Source organism: Camellia sinensis, chromosome 8 (assembly GCF_055761805.1).
Source record: "Camellia sinensis isolate YWXY chromosome 8, ASM5576180v1, whole genome shotgun sequence".
Classification (NCBI taxonomy): Eukaryota; Viridiplantae; Streptophyta; class Magnoliopsida; order Ericales; family Theaceae; genus Camellia; species Camellia sinensis.
Window position 1 is genome coordinate 38,163,423 of NC_138968.1, and position 20,593 is coordinate 38,184,015.

Below are 20,593 nucleotides of genomic sequence, written 5' to 3' on the forward strand. Positions count from 1 at the left end.
TGGAAATGGCGAACGCCACTAACACTAGGTATATATCTTTGGTTGTTCAAATTTCTCCTATAGACCAAACCAGAGAATTTCTCTGGACCAACCTAGAGAAAATTCGACCAGAGTGAATTTCTCTGAATTGAATTTTCTCTGGTTTGGACCAAAGAATTTTTCTGGATTAAATTGAATTTTCTCTAGTTTTGGACCAAAGAATTTTACTTAATTGAATTTTCTTTGGTTTGGACCAGAGAATTTCTCTAGATTAAATTGAATTTTCTCTAGTTTTGGACCAAAGAATTTCACTGGATTGAATTTTCTTTGGATCGAATTTTCTCTGAATTGATATTGAGGGACCTTAGACATTATAAAAATATTGAGTGTCCTTTATGCTATAAAATCATAATACCAGGGACCTTAAAAAAAAAACCACTTGGTTTAATTCAACTATCCAATAAAATCAAAAACATTATCAATTTTTTTTCAATTTTAATACTGATAACATTATCATTTTTTTCATTTTAATTTTTTTTTTTTAGTTTTGCACATCAATGTTCCATCATCATACTCCTTTATAGATACAAGATTTTTAGTTTTACACAAAAAAATAATTTAATTTTTTTAAATTTTTTCATTTGCATATAATTTTTTTTAAAAAGATTTTTCAATTTGAGAGTTCATATTTTAAAATTTTGAAAATCAAAATAAATGTCAAATCATGATGTTCCTTTATAGATAATTATAAATGATGAACAATCATGATTTGAAGGGTAATTCTGACTATTAAAAATTTAATGGGACTTAAAAATCTGAAAAATCTTAATTATGACTTAATGGAGTATAAATTTATAAATTAGAACTTGTGTGTAAATGCCCCTAAAAAATACTGTCAAAGACAAAAAAATATGAAAGTCAAAAAATTCAAAACAAGAATTAAAAAAATAAACCAAACCAAACACTATAAATTTATCTTTTTTTAAATATTTCTTCACTGATCTTTAATTTTACACAAATTAAAAACCTGCTTATTGTTTATTATTTAAGATAATATTGTGATCTCAACAGTCTAACTATAAATTAATATTTATATTTATAAAATTTCTTATTTATCATTTAAAATTTTCAGTCGAGTATGTATTCATTTATTACTTAGTTATATTTTAAATATGGATCAATTTAATCATACAAGTCTATATACTTTGTATATATATCACATATCAATTTAAGAGACATGCATAATTAAGTATTAATAATTAACAAAAAAATCATGTATCACATACAATATATGTGCCCAACCACTAATATATATATATATATATAAGGCCATACATATATGTGGGGGTATTTAAAAAAATTCAGGGGCAATGGCTTTGGATTAGATTTTTAGAAACCCAGACATACGAACAAATTCACTTACAAGTTACAATTCTTTGCCTTCAATATTTAATTATCTTTTCTTTAAATCTTGACTTCATTAGAGATATATTTCACTCTTGATTTCATTATAGATAATTCACAACAACAACAACAACAACAACAACAAAACATTTAAAACCTCTTTTTTTTTTCCAAGGAACTGTCTGCACTTGTGTCTTGTACTATTTTAAAATTTTTTTAATATATAAATATAGAGAGAATTACCTATGAGTAGGATAAAAAAAAAAAAAATCATAAAAGAAGAAAAGAAAACTTACTTCACACAAGTCGAGAGAGAGTAGAATATCTTTCTAGGTGATTTTTGGTAGTACTCTGGCGATACTTCGGTGACTCACTTTACACTTTTAAAATGTAAATTTACATTTCTAAAGTATAAATCTACAATTTTCAAGTGTAGATTTGGATTTTTTATGTCCGAAATAAAGATTTTGAGAGTTTTCTCCACCGATTTCGACATAAGTTTTTAAATTTTCGACACTGACAATAATTCCCTTCTCTCTTAAGCTTTCTTCCATACTCTTGTGAGTGTCCTTTCCCAACCTTAGCTTCTGGCAGTGTTCGATGTTTGGCGACTGCGGTGGCAGAATTGGATAGCAGCAACGGGAATGACAGGCTCTCAAACAGATCTTACTTTTCAAACCACATCTTTGAGAATATCAGTTGTTTTCCCTAATTTGTAACTATGTTTTTGATGGATTTGTTTCTGTTTTTATTTTTGTTGTTTGATTGGGATGGCCATTTGAGATATTATTGTTGTTTATTAATATAATGTTTTTCATGTTCTCCAAATAAAAAAAAAAAAAAAGCCTTTTACAAAAAAGTGAAAGTTTATTATTTTAATTATTACTATTTATGCTCATCCCGTCTCAAAATATTGGTCTTTATTCCATTTTTCGTCGTTCCAAAATATTAGTCCATTTTCAAAAATTAAGGAATAGAATAATATTAATTTACTATTTTGCTTTTCTTTTAAATCATTAATAACACAAACAAATACAATTATAATAATTGATATTCCCAAAAAATTTACTTCAAAAGGTAATTTTGAAATATTAATATTTCAAAATATAGTAATTGTACTATCAAAAAAAAGTTAAATTCCCCAAAATGGACCATTATTTTGAGATGAAGGGAGCAATGTCTATCATCTTTTTGTAAATATTTTTTCTAATTCTCACAGATGTATAATTCTCCCATAAATATATAAGCATGCATTGAAAATGAGTATCCAATTTAATATCATAAAGACAGAAGACACCAGGTTTCACGAAACATTAGAATGCCTCCTTCCCATTTTATTGATAAATAATAAAATAATAAATCATTTGTGTTCATGTACATTTGAATACATAATAATGTAATGAATGAATAAAATTTCTTACAGCTGCTTTCTTTAGCCATCGATTTTGGTAGTGTGGTCATCATTAAGAGCCTTGATCGGTTTTCAACCTGCAACCAAGGAAATCATAGCTGCAATTCTAATAGTCTCAAAAAAAAAAAAAAATATATATATATATATTTAAATATGATTTTGGTGCAAGGCACATTGTAGCTTTACCTAATACACCATGCATTCTTGGCCATGATCCGACACTAGGGTTGATGAGCATCTAAACAATAAAATGATCGATCATATGTTGTATGACATCTGCACCTTCCGAATGCATGTAATGATCTTTGACCTGTCAGATATCGTCAAAAGAGCAATCAGCTTCATCTCTTAGGAAAATAAAAATAATGGTGATCCAAAAACCTCCACACATTCTTTGTACATTCTCTGTGTTCTCGAGTGCATACTCGATCTCTTTTTTCCTTGTAAACAAACAAATATTTCAAACCTTCTTTTCTACCCATATTTCAAACAATCTAATCATATGCACCTTGTTTCCTGTAAGTTTTATATTATGAATATCCAGGTAATCTCTAAATTCTTTTCTTCCTTTTTTTCCCCCCTCTATGAAAGCAAGAGAAATAAAGTGTTATTCTACATTCTGCCTTATTCCATGAGATCTAGAAGTGTATTTATGTACACCCTTATTTCATCATATTAGCTAGATGGATGTCCTCTCCAACTACCCTGAAAGGCTTTTTCTCCTTCACGTGCATGTGCACATTCAGAGAGAGAGAGAGAGAGAGAGAGAGAAACCTGAATCACACTATGAGCAGCAAACCTCATTCGGCTACTATGAAAACTGACGTCTACTTTTTCCCATGACACACGTGATAGGCCGGTCACAAGTTCCTCTGAATAACATGGTCCAAAAGAAAATTTTAGTTAAAAAGCATTAAAAATACCAAGTACAAGCAGAAACAAAACCAAGAAAAATCTTAAAGAATGCAATGGCACTATCAAGTAGCCAAAAATAGACCTAAGACAACCACACACACACACACACAAAAAATATGGTTCAAATACAAGTTACTGAAGATACCAACCTTCTAGCTCGTCTAAAAAATCATCTTCCAGTATAATGGGTTCACACTGCTCAGTATCACATGCTTTACAGTGTTCTTCGTATACAATATGTGGATATTTTTCATTCAAAGAATCCTCCCACTGAAGAACATTATAATGTTTGGTCATTGAACTGCAACCAGAATTCGTGTGATCACAAAATGCAAGCTAAGTAAAGATGATACCTTAGGAAGTTCATTATTTCGTCTAATTGATGATGTTCTCCAACCCACTATATCTAAATCGTATTTTATAAAGGAAAACAAGTAATTAAATTATGTTACCCAGAACATAGAACGTTTCGGTATGTGGAACGAGAACATGGCACACCATATGCTCTAATAGGAGTAGACTTGTATAGATTACATTACACTGAGAATTTAAGAAACTTCTAGAGTAATTTTCTTTTAATAATTAAATATTCAATAAAATGTAGGTCCCTGCCCCCCCCCCCCCCCAAAAAAAAAATAAATAAATAAATAAAAAATAATCATGTAGCAACACATTTCTATGAGCATTATGGCCATTTTTTTATGTTTTGTTCCATCACAATTTCACTCACTTTAGATTTTACTCCATTATATATGAATTTCTTTTTATTCTGAGGAAAGCTTCAGGAAATATATTGGAATCGCTTTGGATCTCTAAATTTACTGTTTTAGAACAAAAGTACATGCATTCCAAAATGTAATTCGCTAGGATATTGGCGTTTTATGATAACACTATTTTTTAAATCTGCATAAAATTAACAGCTGAATTTACGGTTTAACAGGATACGGTCGTAGCCAACATTTGCATATGCAACTCGGCGTTTGAATGAACGCAAAGCAGACCTGTATCAATGTGTTGGTAGCCATATTAACAATTACATATTAGAAGGCTTACTAAAAAGAAACCCACAATCTGAAAGAGCAATTTACTTAAGAAATGGGCTTAAGCAATATACATGAAGTAACATTCACCATAATCTTCCACCATGCGTCGGAGCAATGGAGGCTTTCCATCATCATCATCCTCGTTAAGAAAAAGGTGCTGGCCCGTTCTCCTAAATATCAAATGAACAATGCGACCAGCAACTTTCTCCAAGGAAAGTACACCAAAAAGAAAGGGTACCTGCAAATGGAAAGCAAATTAACCAAAGATCAATCATAATGCAACTGAATCCAATATGAGGAAACCTATAAATAAGCATATGATACATACCAAAGAGAAATGAGTTCTATCGATTTACAGACTGCTAATGAAAGTGTTTCTAGTCTTCAAGGAATGAAATAGAGACAGTGTTCGCAAGTATATGTATTCAGCAAATAGACATATATTCACATAAACATAACCTGTGTCCGGGAAGACATGATATGCATGCACTTGCAACTACCTTGAATCAAAGTCACATTTTGCAACCCTAGTCCCAACTCCCAACAACTTTGTGCTCAAAGCAAGGGAACCATTAGATACAACATTTCATGAATTTTTAACATGCATACACGGTGACCAACTAACCTCCCCAAATAAAAAAACGACGTCCAATGGGAGGGGAAATATTGAGTGCACACCTAACCTTTGGCATAATGCACAAAGTGGTGGTCCCTAGACTTGAAACAAAAAGGCAATACTGTCACATTCTTTTAACATACTTCTCACAATTGATACCAAAAAAAAAAAGCTATGCAACTACTCTAGCAAATCCAAAGGAAAAGAAAATGAAAACAAAATATTTCAAGCAACACTAGCGCAAGTTTTTTGAGAAGGGGATAATATATATGTATGTATATATAACTACTTGAGTGAATAAAAGCAAATACATAGTAGAAAAGCAAGATTCATATAGTCAACCCCATTTGATGGAACTTAAGACTTGGTTTGGTTTGGTTTATAGAAACATAATTATAAAAATTTTCAGGCTGTTAAGGAAGTAGTTTATTTTTTTGGTTGGGAGAATTTTCTACTTTCTTTTCTCTTTTTTCTTTTCCCGTGGGGAGGACTTTTCTAGAACAAGGGCATAACTGATGAATAGAAGCTTTAGATAGAAAGTCAAACCACAAAACTTTTAAATTTTTTATAAGTAAAGCAAAATCACAAAACTCATCAGGCAGTGATCAATGAACTGCAAATGGAAAAAACATATATTGTGAACTTAAATATTACCTATTATCCAAAATTCCTGACATAACTTTTTGAAGGCTTCTATGGTGACTGGACTAGAAGAAATTTTTGCTCTGACTCAACGAGCCAATCAGTAGATTTAGGATGAGTCCATTCAAGCTCCGATAAGGTGCAGCCGTTGTGTAAATTTAAAGTTAGATCCTTGTGCACTAGATATGAACTTTTAAGCAAGATGAATTAAGTTCATAATTTTAATCATCAGCTATGTGTTGTATTTAATACAACTCTTCGAAAATGTTATAAAAAGGCTTTAAGTTTCTTACAATTATCATTTTTAGCTTACAAACATGCTAACCATGATTATGGGTTATACACAAAGCAAACCAATAGCTTCTTTAAATATGAACTTCTCCTAATCATAATAACTATGCTAACTAATCTTGATATCAGACAATTTCATTACTTCCAACTAGGTGAGAAAAAATTTGTAACTGAATGAAACCAGGTGACACGTTTTCCACATCTAAAGAAAACATTCTCACCTCCCATCAGAAAGACAGGCCCTGGTGGTGCATATCGCAGGCCTAAAGATAGAATGACCGCCTCATATATCTAGGGAAGTGATGGGGAACAAGGAATTTGTTGAAAACAATGGAATATAAGAATTTGTTCGTTTAGGAAGTTGAATTTGTTTAGGTTTTTTTTAAAGTTTATTTTCCTTATTTTTTTAACAAGTATATGTTATATGTTATATGTTTCCTTATTGGATTTTATTAGTTTGGTTTGCCTATATATATGGCCTCGGCATTGATTGAAATGGGATTGTGTTTTCTATTTCTCCTCCCCATCTATTCTATTCTTCTCCTCCTTCCCTTCTCCATACTTTCTCCTTCCTTCACTACCATGCTGGATCAATTTTGGTATTCACCAAAGCTAAGAGGCATAATACGGACACACGACACAACATCGATACGAAACGGACATGCCGACATGCTAATTTAAAAAAATGCAGGACACGACACGTAAGGAACACGTATGAAATATATAATTTTATATATTTATTATATGTTATATATATGAATATGTCATTCAAAGATACTAAAAAATACAATATGACACTAATATGATTTTTGTTTTATTATTGTATCTTAAGTTGTTTTGTTCAAACTTATAATTAGTTTCATATGTGTCAAATCGATAGACACTTGTGTTTAAAAAATACACGTGTGTCCTCCAAGTATCCAAAGAGTGTCTGGATCTTTAAAAAATTGGACACGTTTTGAAGTGTGTTGGACATGTGTCGGGGAAGTATCCAAAGAGTGTCAGTGTCCGAATTGGACACGACACGGATATGTCAGCTTTTTAGAAGTGTCCGTACTTCTTATAACATCAAAGCATTACTTTAACCCACCATTTTTGTTCGATTGGCGTGGTTGCCTTATTTTATATGGCTTCATTACTTCAAAATAAACAATAACAAAAATCAGCCCACAGTCCCATCCGCATCTTGTCGTCAATATCACTACAGCATAACTGGAAGCTACTCACCATCTTGGCAACCCATCACTAATGTAGCATCATCGTTGCTACTTTACAAATCACTATGGGCTCTTTTGGGAATCCTAATAAAAAGCCACGTTTTGTGGCCTCACAAAATGCCAAGTTGCGTTTTTGCTCATTTGGGAAGTGGCTAAAAAGCAGGTTGGGAAATTACGTAACTACCCTCCATGTTTACATCTTGAGAGTTAGGGCAAAATGTAAATTTTCTAAGTTGGGTGGAGGTATTTTAGTCATTTTAGTATGATGTGTGTTAAAACCTATCACCTACTTCACCCACTTAAACCTACTCCACTAAACCTAACCCACTACACCACTACCACCTCACCTACTCCACTAAACCTAACCCACTACACCACTACCACCTCCACTTCACCTACTCCTTACCTACTACACACTCACCCTCTTCTATATATAGGAATCATGAATCATTGTAATAAAAATCAATATATCAATCAATAATACATCAATTTTTAACATGGTATCAGAGCCAGGTTAAGACCTTAGTATTTCTCGCTTCACCGGCGGGCGGCAACCTCGCCTTGGCCGCCCGCCGGACCTCAATCTCTTCCGCTTATTTTCTACACATACCTTCACTTTCCTGCAGCTTCTAACTCATCCGATATACTCGCCGGAATGGATCGCGCCATAACTGACGGCGTTGATGTGCTGTCCCTTTGTCCATCCACAATAGCTTGTCGCTGCCTAGCAATTCCTAGCCCTGAAAGGTATTTAGACTTTGCCTCTCCCTCAGCTCGCTTGATCTGCAATATTTTCTCTGCTTCAGCCTTCTCATTTGCTGCAACCCTCATTCTAGCAGCTGCATTTATGTCATTCATTGCCCTTTTCACATTAATATCTGGCTCAATATCCACAATAAGAGTCTGGACTATTTCGTACCCATAAGCATACATGTTTTTTTTTTTCAAGTTCTCCCTCCACGGCTTTTGCTATATCATTCTTCTGCTTAAAAGTAGAATCCAAGTCCATCTTTGGTACACTTGCCCTAGTAACATCACAGACGTAGGCTTGGATTTGTCCCTTTGTGTTGGAAAGCTTATAGAAAGCATCAGATGCTTTATCAGACATGGCATGGTACTGAATAGATGCCACCCCACTTTCTCTCTCTCGTTTTTTTCAAACCCTTTTTACTTTTCTTCTTTTATTTCTTTATTTTTTTCTTTTCATCCTTTTTATACCAGCGCACATGCTTTCCTTTACTATATTATTATTATTATTATTATTATTATTATTAAACACACAAAAAAAAAAATACAAAAAATACAAAAAAAATACAAAAAAAAACCGTGGGCCAAGACACCCATGTGACTTGTCCCCTCTCTCCTCCGTTTGATTCCAAATTCATTATTTTTATTTATTTCTTTGCAAAAAAAAAAAAAAAAAAAAAAAAAAAAAAAAAGCAGAAGAAGAAGACGAACTGCACACTAAACTCATTTCATTTTATTCATGTCGGGGCTCACCCCGATCACCATTTTACACCAAAAAAAAAAAAAAAAAAAAAAATCACACAACAAAACAACCACATCCATAGGTGGGATTTTGCTTCTCTACTCTGCCGCCGGTCTCTTCTTCTTGCCTCCGTCCTGGGCGGCCCTTGACGGTGTTGCCTCAGTGCTTCCTAGTCCACCGAGCACGTTCACACCCGCATACTCCTCCACTGCAGCATAAGGCGGACCTCCAAAACGGAACATCACGGTGGCCTTCCGCTTCAGCTCCTTATTTTCCGCCTTTAGCACACTTATCTCTGCTCGCGTATCCTTATACATGCGTTGGAGCAGAGCCAGCTGGGAGTTTAACTGCTGCACCTCATTTGCCCTACTCTGCAGCCGGTTCGACAAGTTTGTAACCGCAGTCATGGTTTCCACACATGACTTCAATGTATACTGATTGGCTTCCACATCCGACTGCACTGCCATTCTTTGCTCCACAGACCGCATCGGAAAGTTCAATGGAGCAAACTCCGGGGCGCTTGGTTGAGGTTCCAGTGCCACCGCACCAGTTATCTCTCTTGTTGACTCGTTGAGGTCGGGAAAAAGAGTGAGCAGACCACGGGACGAAGAGGCCATATTCTGGGTAGCTGAACGGGAAGACGAGGCCATGTTATGGGTTGCTGAGTGTTTCAGAGAAAGGTTAGTTACAGAATGGCAACAGAGTGTTCCAGAATCTCTTTCTCAGAAACGGAAGAGTTTTTTCAAAGGATTTTCGGCGGTTTCAGACTGGTTTGCACAGCCTCCGCCTCAACCTTGGTTAAATAGCCGAGGCCGACACGCCACTCTGTCGCTCACGTGCCTCGCCGCGTCTCCGGCTCACCTTTTGATGGCTCGACGCTTTCTGTCAGGCACGCCTTTTGATGAAGTGGGCGCGCCTTTTGAGGGCGCGACTTTTGAGGGCTCACTATATATATCCATATATATATATATATTTGGGCAGCCTATATACACCATCATACAGTGTATTTTTTAAGGGTCCGACAAGACTCTGTAAACTGTCCCGACATTGATTCCGGTTAGCTCCTTCAAGGGTCCGACAAGACTCTGTAAACTGTCCCGACATTGATTCCGGTTAGCTCCTTCATGGGTCCGACAAGACTCTGTAAACTGTCCCGACATTGATTTCGGTTAGTTTCTACAAGGGTCCAGCAAGACTCCGTAAACTGTCACAACAACTATTAGCTCCTTCAAGGGTCCGACAAGACTCTGTAAACTGTCCCGACATTGATTCCGGTTAGCTCCTTCATGGGTCCGACAAGACTCCGTAAACTGTCCCGACATTGATTTCGGTTAGTTTCTACAAGGGTCCAGCAAGACTCCGTAAACTGTCACAACAACTATCACAACATTGTCTGCTACAACGGTCCGACATGACCCCATAAACTGTCTTCTACATCGGTCTGACACAACCATCCAGTGTCCTCTACAACGTTATGACACCACCATACAGTGTCTTCACCATCGGTCTGACACGACCATACAGTGTCTCCTATCCTCTTTTCTTTTATGTATTCGTCTATTTTCTTGTTTTGTTACTCTCTCCAAACTCAAGTTGGCTAGTTCCTATCCCCCTTGAGTTTGCGGGGGCTGTTAAAACCTATCACCTGCTTCACCCACTTAAACCTACTCCACTAAACCTAACCCACTACACCACTACCACCTCACCTACTCCACTAAACCTAACCCACTACACCACTACCACCTCCACTTCAAACCTATCACCTACTTCACCCACTTAAACTTACTCCACTAAACCTAACCCACTACACCACTACCACCTCACCTACTCCACTAAACCTAACCCACTACACCACTACCACCTCCACTTCACCTACTCCTTACCTACTACACACTCACCCTCTTCTATATATAGGAATCATGAATCATTGTAATAAAAATCAATATATCAATCAATAATACATCAATTTTTAACAATGTGACACCATAAACAAATATTAATCCAAAAAAAAAAACAACTTTTTACCAACTTCCCAAATCACTTTTCAAAAAACCCAAAAAACTTGGTTAAAAGCAAAAAAGTTGCTTTTTACCATCTTCCCAAAATAACCCTATATAAATGTACCACTGATTGATTCTTCTGCATCATAGCTCTGATTGAACCCTAGACATTGCTTTTCGTCCCTTGACCTCCTTTTGTTCTTGTCACTCCCCATCGCCGAAACCTTGCCAATGTTTTTCCGCCCATCAACCATTCATTTTCGACCAGCCTTTCTGATCAAATTTCCGTAGTGTGGTGCCAGAGCCATGCTGCAGGGGAGGTGCTTTTGATGCAGAGTTCTGAAACAAATACGACTGGAAAGGAAAGGAGAAACGGGTTGCACATGAACCTCGACCTGACCCATCAAATTTACCCAGATCTGGACCAACTCAGCCCAACTCAGCCCACACTCTGACTAAATCTACAATAAACTAAACCCACACCACAACCAAGTCAGACCCCAGTCGAAGTCCAGTGAACCAAATCAAACCCAAACCCAAAGGTTGTGAACCATACCAGCAACCTAGTCAGTCCAACGCAGTACCCAAAAAACATTCCTTGGAGGACCACAAAAAACTTGAGAGCTCATAATTTTCTTTGAGGATCTAATACACAGTACAGTTAATTCTTTCAAAATGCCTAAACATTTCCACATTGTCTCAACATACCCTTCTCTGGAAAGTTGGGGAGCCCGTATGGGGAAGACCGATGAGATGAAAAAAGGGACAACTTCCAACTTTAAGATCCTTGTACCTTGGTCCTTGAATTTATAAGAAAGCACATAATTTGTCTTCCGACATAGGATAAATGCATCCCATAAGATCCATGTGGAACCATGAACATACTCTTCAGTACACAACATTTAAAGATCAGCTAAAGGTTCATCACTTTCACTCTCAAATAAATTAAGACATGATGCGATTAGCTGCGTAGATGAAGTGGTTTAGTGTTGGTTTTTATCTAAATTAGCTTGACATACCTGACTCAATCACTTTGTATAACAGTGCAGAGAATGAAGAAAAGGTTAAAATAAAGTAGTTTTCCAAAGATATGCAAAGCCTGCACCTCATTAAGATCATATTGGCAAAAGCTCTTTGTCTGATAAGTAAAGATTCAAGAACCACTCGAAATTTAAGAAGTTCTATTCCAATGCTTTAACCATAAAAACCAAGCCAACTGGTGAGTACATGCATCCCAACAATTGTCTCAGCCTAAATACACTAACAAATTTATACACCACCTGATCATGTGCTTTTTTAGATTGCATCATAGTTCCCTACCACAATGCATGAAGAACATTACCTACACTTTTATTTAAAAACTTATTACTCCTATTATTGATTTCAGCAATGTGGAAGCTACAAAAAACACACACTGTTCAGTATGATTGAAAACTACGATGAAAGCAAGAAACATACCTGATTATTACCCCTTGAACCAAGATGAGGTGTAGCAACAGTAATGAAGTTCATAGGCTCCAAACCACCTATGGTACCCTTTGATTCCACTTCACAGGATTTAGATGATAATTCCTCGCCATTCTCGCTTCTAGGTAGTCTAAACAATTTCCCGATGGCATATCTTGCAACTACTCCTCCAACTGAATGTGCCACAAAGGAGATCTTACATAGACTTGGTTTTTGTTTAATCACCTGGAGGACCTGGAGTTCATGAATTTCGTAAATATCAATCTGCATTGTAGATATATCTTGTTTTGGAAAAGTAAGAAGATTTAGAACTTAATTTTCAAGTAATCTGGTTGAACTGTAAATTTAATGCAAGCCTAAAGCAAGGAGAAACTAACCTCCCCTGCCAATCGTTCGCCCATTACATCCACACCATCTAATGTCAGCATAGCCATATTTCGTTCACTGCCTGCAAAGCAAGTCAACAAACTTGAGTTTTGACCAAGATGTAAATCATTATATTGATACCTATATTCAGGCTTACACTAGCATAGCACTGATTTTCAGAGTAGAACGCAGTTAAGATGTGCCCTAAAATTCTATTACAAAAGTCATTATGCACCACGCACACAATGGTTTGAATGGACTAATGAACTTATGACTCATGACACCCAACTCTCGCATATCTAGCTCAATAATTGGCCCATTTGTAAGCTCATAACTGCTGTATATGTATGAATAATACACTGTTTTTTGCCCTTTCCTCAACAGCTTAAATCCCATATCAAATAGTTTAGATAACCAATTTTATTGGTAATGATGAAACCCCAAAACAGAGTAAAAAATTTAAATCTACTTCACAAAGACAAAAAAGACAACTTTCTAAAGCTTTAAGCTCCATTATTTGAGGTATAAAAAAGAAAATAGGGAAAAATAAAATAAAGATAAAATAAAGAAGAAGAAGAAGAAGAAGAAGAAGAACTACATAGAGAGACCTCTTGTTATCACTTTCATATACTAAATACTAATACAATCTTTTTTAAAGGGAGGGGGCCAGGTAGTCGGATGACAGTAAATTAAACAGCTATTCTAGAAAGCACAGTAGTTTACAGTTTTTCTCTTTTTTCATGAGAAACAGTTTTACAGTTTAGAACAGTGTAGGCACTCTCTTCAAAACTAGATTTCAAAAACAAAAAATGAATAACAATTATCAGTTTTTTTACAGCCAACAAATAACTAATTTTACCCCTAATTCAGTAGGATCACCATTGACAACAAGCCGCAAATAAATTTATTAATCTAATTAATGCCGACAATACTTCGTCATCATGGAGGTCAAACAACAAAACCTATTATTGGCTACTGTTAGATGGCTTTTTTCACATTCTTAGATAGCTCACCCCATGCATTAATGAGAAAATTATAAAAAACTTAGAACAATATAGAGATTGAAAAACATAAGAGTATTTTTTTTATAAATGAAGAATGCATGGATTACAATATTAGGAAACTGTTATAGGACAAAGAACAAACTTAACCATCATCCGAAAGCAAGTTAAAATTGGGAAAAAAAAAAAGTTCAAAAGCAAGAGAAATTGTTTAAAGAATCATCCTCACAATGAACAAATACTTTATCAGGGAGCGTTCTAACAAACTGCTCAGCAGCAAACTTCCAATCCGTAGCACTGCAAAAGTAAATCAGCACAGCATAAACATACTACAAATGATAAATTTTCAAACAGAAATGATAAAAGTAAATCTACACAGCAAGAAGCATTCCAGTCCACAAAAACATCATGTACATTTGTTCGGATGGAAGACAATTCCCATAAACTTTTTAAGAACAACCATTTTCGACATCAAGCTAAATCATTAGGAACAGTACATGCCTTTTAATTTTAGCTTTCAGTCAGGCTTAAAAAGTGACATTGAAAGAAAGAAAAGCATATATATATATATGTGTGTGTGTGTGTGTGTGTGTATATAAGATTGTCAAGAAAAAAGAAACAACAAAACTTTCAACGAATATGTTGGGGCATGTTTGGAAGTTAATTCTTGCATTTGTGACTTGAGTATGTAACCATCACAGCAAAGCAAGGATCCTCTAAAGTGATTTTTCTTAAAGTGATTTTTTGAATGGCTGAGATTTAATAGTACAAAAAGTGAAGGTACAATAATAAAAAATTGAGGGTATAATAACCATACAAAAAATACTCTAGGATCACTTTAGGAAAAATCAATCTAGAGGACTGTTGCTCATCACAGCAACATTACACAATTGTGAATCCAGCTATTGATGAAAAAGGATGGTAGGATCACTTTAGGAAAAATCAATCTAGAGGACCCTTGCTCATCGCAGAAACATTACACAATTGTGAATCCAGCCATTGATGAAAAAGGATGGTACCACAGTTGACTAAGGTAAATAAAGAAAACATGAGAAGTTTCACTCGACAAAAAGTGGGTAAGAAAACAATGAATTGGAATAAGAAAGAAAAAGTGCACTTGTTTTTCTTCATTATCACACAATACATTCAAAACACATCCTTATGCTCTGTTTGGATAGCGGGACGAGAAAAGAAAACAATGATTGTGTTATCATATACAGATGAGTCAGAAAGCAAAGTATGTGATACAGGGATATGGATGTGATTTCTTTTTCTTCCTTTGGATTTTAATGGGCAATCCCAATACTATGAAAAATACATAACCAATCAGCTTATTTCCCACCACTTCTCACCACTTTTGGTGAGAAATGAAACCAATAAAATAAGAGAGTTCTCTTCCTCACCATTTTTACCTAATTTAAAAACACCCAATTGCACACTATCTGCAATATCAAGAGATGAGGGTAAAAAAAAAAATAAAGCTGAATTATTATGAATCTCATCTACTAATCACTGAAAATGGAAATTGCCCTCTAAATTAAGTATTAGTAAAGAAGCAAATGTACTGAGAAGAACAAATTTTATATTTTTTAACCTACATCCGAGGAATTCAAAGAAAAAGGCTTCAATATCCAGAATTTACAATCTGAACTCTGAATCACCAAGTTTAAGAAATTAATTGCTGATTACAAAACAAGTAAACATAAAGAATAATAATAATAGTACATAAACAATTATCAGATCCAGAATTAAATCAAAAGAATTCAGAATGAAAAACCAAAGACCTTCCGAGAATTCCATGAACCATGACGACAAGGTGATCAGCGGAAGAAGCAAGAGATTGGTTACAACTCCAAACATCTTGTGCTCCATTGATCGATTCCGACGAGCACACACCATTCTCTGATGTACCGTTTTCCATTACTCTCTCTTTCTCTCTCAGTTATGCATTGGCAAAGCGATAATCAAAAACTTCGATAGAGAATTTCACAGTCGATCGATCTTCGAGTTGTTGAAAATAATCGAGAAAAAAGCGTCCAACACGGAGAGAGAGAGAGAGAGGTGTGTCAATGGGTAGGGCATACCCGCACGACAGACAGACACTCCGGTATGATTGATCAGATCAGAGGCTGTTTTGAAGTGGAAAATGATAACTTTACTCTCAAATTTTACTTCCAATTTAGATTCTATCATTCTCTCAATTAGGGAAATTCTACTGTAATTTTTTTATTTAATTGTGATTGATTTTTTTATGAGATTCTTAATTATGTTTTTTTTATGAGATTCTTAATTATGTTTAATGTGATATTTAAATTTTTTTTTTTTTTAGTTATACTTAAAAATATGCAGTTATTTCAATTTTTCTCTTTAATTATAAGATGTATTATGTTTTTCAATGATTCAATTTCAAAGATTTATTTGTACTTGAGTCTATTTTCTAGTTCGACTTTTGGTCATTCAAATTATTTATTTATTTATTAGACATATGCATGTAAAAAATTTTAAAAGTTAAACATTATTAACTATATATTTCAGTCATATTTGTTTTTTTAAAAAAATTATAACAATTATAATTTTAAAAATATTTTTATTTTTTAATAGAAATATCATTTAAACATATAATTATTTTGATAATCTTAATTTTTTTTATATGGGATTTTTATTGATAAGTCCAATTTAAAAGTGTTTTAACCCAAGAATTTCATGAAGGAATTTTTTAACCCATTTAGTCCTATGTATGTATAGTTTTATTCCATAAAGTCCAATTTCTTGATTTACACTATTTTCTTGGACACTTATGCCCTTATATTTAATTTTGATACCCTTATAAATATTTTTTCAACGATTAGCAATTTAATGATGTGAACATTCATATTTTAAAATTCACATTTGTAGGAATGTAAATTGGCCCGTGGGCGGCCCGAAACCCGCCCGCGAGCCAGGGCGGGCCCGGGCCGTTGACAATGTGAATATTCACGTTGACATGTTAAAATTCACATTAATAGGAGTGTAAAATTGGCCCCCATCCCATGGCGGCGCGAAACCCGCCCGCGGCCCATGGGCGGCCCGGGGCGGGCCCGGTCCGGCCCGTTGACAATGTGAATATTTGCATTGACATGTTAACATTCACATTGATAAGAGTATAAAATTGGGCCACGGCCCATGGGCGGCCAAAAGCCCGTCAGTAGCCCGGGGAGGGCCTGGCCGGCCCGTTGACAATGTGAATATTCACATTACATGTTAACATTCACATTGATAGGAGTGTAAAATTAGCCCGCGCCTCGTAGCTGCCCGAAACCCGCCCACGGCCCATGGGCGGGCCTCGCCCGGCCTGTTGACAATGTGAATGTTCACATTGACATGTTAACATTCACATTGATAAGAGTATAAAACTAGACAGCAGCCCAGGGCGGGCCCGACTCGGCCTGGCCCGGCCCGTTGACAATGTGAATATTCACATTGACATGTTAACATTCACATTAATAAGAGTGTAAAATTGGCCCCCATTTCGTGGCGGCGCGAAACCCGCCCGCGGCCCATGGGCGGCCCGGTCCGGCCCGTTGACAATGTGAATATTTACATTGACATGTTAACATTCACATTGATAAGAGTATAAAATTGGGCCACGGCCCATGGGCGCCCAAAAGCCCGTCCGTAGCCCGAGGAGGGCCCAGCCAGCCCGTTGACAATGTGAATATTCACATTGACATGTTAACATTCACATTGATAGGAGTGTAAAATTAGCCCGCGCCTCGTAGCTGCCCGAAACCCGCCCACGGCCCATGGACGGGCCCGGCCCGGCCTGTTGACAATGTGAATGTTCACATTGACATGTTAACATTCACATTGATAAGAGTATAAAACTAGACAGCAGTCCAGGGCGGGCCCGACTCGGCCTGGCCCGGCTCGTTGACAATGTGAATATTCACATTGACATGTTAACATTCACATTAATAGGAGTGTAAAATTGGCCCCCATTTCGTGGCGGCGCGAAACCCGCCCGCGGCCCATGGGCGGCCCGGGGCGGGCCCGGTCCGGCCCGTTGACAACGTGAATATTCACATTGACATATTAACATTCACATTGATAAGAGTATAAAATTGGCCCGCGGCCCATGGACGGCCAAAAGCCCGCCCGCGGCCCGAGGCGGGCCCGGCCCGGCCCGTTGACAATGTGAATATTCACATTGACATGTTAACATTCACATTGATAAGAGTGTAAAATTGGCCCGCAGCCCGTGGGCGGCCCGAAGCCCGACCGCAGCCCGATGCGGGCTTGGCCCGACCCGTGACAATGTGAATATTCGCATTGACATGTTAACATGCACATTGATAGGAGTGTAAAATTAGCCCGCGTCCCGTGGCTGCCCGAAACCCGTCCACGGCCCGTGGGCGGCCCGGGGCGGGCCCGGCCCGGCCTGTTGATAATGTGAATATTCACATTGACATGTTAACATTCACATTGATAAGAGTGTACAATTGCTCGTGACCCGTGGGCAGCCCGAAGCCCAACCTCGGGCCAGGGCGGGCCCGGCTCGTTGGCAATGTGAATATTCACATTGATATGTTAACATTCACATTGATAGGAGTGTAAAATTGGCCCGCAGCTCGTGGGCGGCCCGAAGCCCGATCGCAGCCCGAGGCGGGCTTGGCACGACCCGTGACAATGTGAATATTCACATTGACATGTTAACATTAACATTGATAGGAGTGTAAAACTTGTCCGTTGCCCGAAGCTCGCCAGCGGCCCGGACCCAAACCCGGGCCACCCCGGGCCGCCCACAGGCTTCGGGCCGCCCATGGGACGCGAGTCAATTTTACACTCTTATCAATGTGAATGTTAACATGTCAATGTGAATATTCACATTGTCAAAAGGCCGGGCCGGGCCCGCCTTGGGCCGCCCACGGGCCATGGGCGTGTTTCGGGCAGCCACGGGACACGGGCTAATGTTACACTCTTATCAATGTGAATGTTAACATGTCAATATGAATATTCACGTTGTCAACGGGCCAGGCCCGTGTCGGCCAGGGGCCGGGCTTCGGGCTGCCCACGGGTCACGGGCTAATTTTACACTCTTATCAATGTTAATGTTAATATGTCAATGTGAATATTCACATTGTCAACGAGCCGGGCCGGGCCCACCCTGGGCAGTGGGTGGGCTTCGGGCCGTCCACGGGCCACGGGCCAATTTTACACTCCTATCAATGTGAATGTTAATATGTCAATGTGAATATTCACATTGTCAATGGGCCAGACCGGGCTTGCCCCGGGCCGCCCATGGGACGCGAGTCAATTTTACACTCTTATCAATGTGAATGTTAATATGTCAATGTGAATATTCACATTGTCAACAGACCGGGTCGGGCTCGCCCCGGGCCGCCCACGGGCCGTGGGCTAGTTTCGGGCAGCCACGGGGCGCGGGCTAATTTTATACTCTTATCAATGTGAATGTTAACATGTCAATGTGAATATTTGCATTATCAACGGGTCGGGCCGGGCCTGCCCAGGGCAGCCCACGAGCCGCAGGCGGGTTTCGGGTCGGCCACAGGCCGCAGGCTAATTTTACACTCCTATCAATGTGAATGTTAACATGTCAATGTGAATATTCACATTGTCAACGGGTCGGGCCGGGCCGGGCCCGACCCGGGCTTCCGGCTGCCCACGGGTCATGGGCCAATTTTACACTTTTGTCAATGTTAATGTTAATGTTAATATGTCAATGTGAATATTCATATTGTGAACGGGCCGGCCCGGGCCGGCCCCGGGCGACGAGCTGGTTTCGGGCCGCCCACGGGCCGCAGGCCAATTTTACACTCCTATCAATGTGAATGTTAACTTGTCAATGTGAATATTAATATTATCAACGAGCCGGGTCGGGCCTATTTTTTTGGCTTGTGGGCCGGCCCGACCCGGCTCGAATTGTTCCGGGCACCCACGAGGATCGACATGAGCCAGGCCCCTACACATTGACGATATAAACATTTATATTGATGGTGTGAACATTCACATTAAGGGTATTTTGGTAATTATGTCACCTATAGGACTTATTGAAACATAAGAAAATAATGTGAATTAAATGGAACATAAGTAGATGAAAAGGGTATTTTGGTCTTCTTATCTCAAATCGGACCTAATGGAATAGTCAAAAAGAATATGGGTTTGATGGAATAAAGCTCTTAGAAAATGGATTTATCAAAAAAGCTCCCTTTTTATATAAATATTCTACCCAATGAAATAATGGCCTCCATAAATTTAATTTTAAATTTCCTACATTCAAAACTCCATGCTCTAAATTACTAAGCTCATAAAGACATTTTTAAACCCATAAGGACAGTCTCGTACAAAATGACTATCTGTTCAATCCCAACAGACTCCCATACGTGCCTATGAGCTTTAGCGTGAGCTCTTCGTTGAGATCATCTTGATGAAAAGAGGCCGTGTGATTTTGAGGATAACAACAGTGTTCATGTTTGGAAGGAGCTGGTGTATTTTACAAGTAGAAGTTATGATTTCAACAAATACAACCTCTCTCTCTCTCTCTCTCTCTCTCTCTCTCTCTCTTTCTCTGTGTATGAGAATTTGAATAGATAGAATAAAAAATTGAACAAATAGAAAAAAACAAGCTTGTTAAATTTCAATAGATAAGAAAAAATAGGTTCTAAGAATTTCAGCAAATAGGAAAAATAACCTTGGTGAATTTCAATAGGAAAAAATAGGTTTCATGAATTTCAACATGTAGGAAAAAACATGCT

General features: G+C 37.4%; 1 protein-coding gene across 2 annotated transcripts; it reads right to left on the minus strand.

Annotated features, from left to right (window-relative positions):
- Positions 1 to 2,684: 2,684 nt before the first annotated feature.
- LOC114298262 (lipid droplet phospholipase 1) lies at positions 2,685 to 16,081 on the minus strand. 2 transcript variants are annotated; one of them, XM_028242786.2, is made up of 11 exons: positions 15,626 to 16,081; positions 14,071 to 14,138; positions 12,852 to 12,922; positions 12,466 to 12,708; positions 4,824 to 4,990; positions 4,655 to 4,710; positions 4,063 to 4,115; positions 3,859 to 3,979; positions 3,569 to 3,666; positions 2,981 to 3,104; positions 2,685 to 2,871 (listed from the first exon to the last, which is right to left on the minus strand). In XM_028242786.2, exons 1-10 carry the CDS (start codon positions 15,760 to 15,762, stop codon positions 3,033 to 3,035), a joined length of 1,086 nt encoding a protein of 361 aa, XP_028098587.2. In that variant the 5' UTR covers positions 15,763 to 16,081; the 3' UTR covers positions 2,685 to 2,871; positions 2,981 to 3,032. The 2 variants fall into 2 exon arrangements, with proteins under 2 accessions (XP_028098587.2, XP_028098588.2); XM_028242787.2 differs by lacking the exons at positions 4,063 to 4,115; positions 4,655 to 4,710 and having other exon boundaries at positions 3,859 to 4,010.
- Positions 16,082 to 20,593: the final 4,512 nt, after the last annotated feature.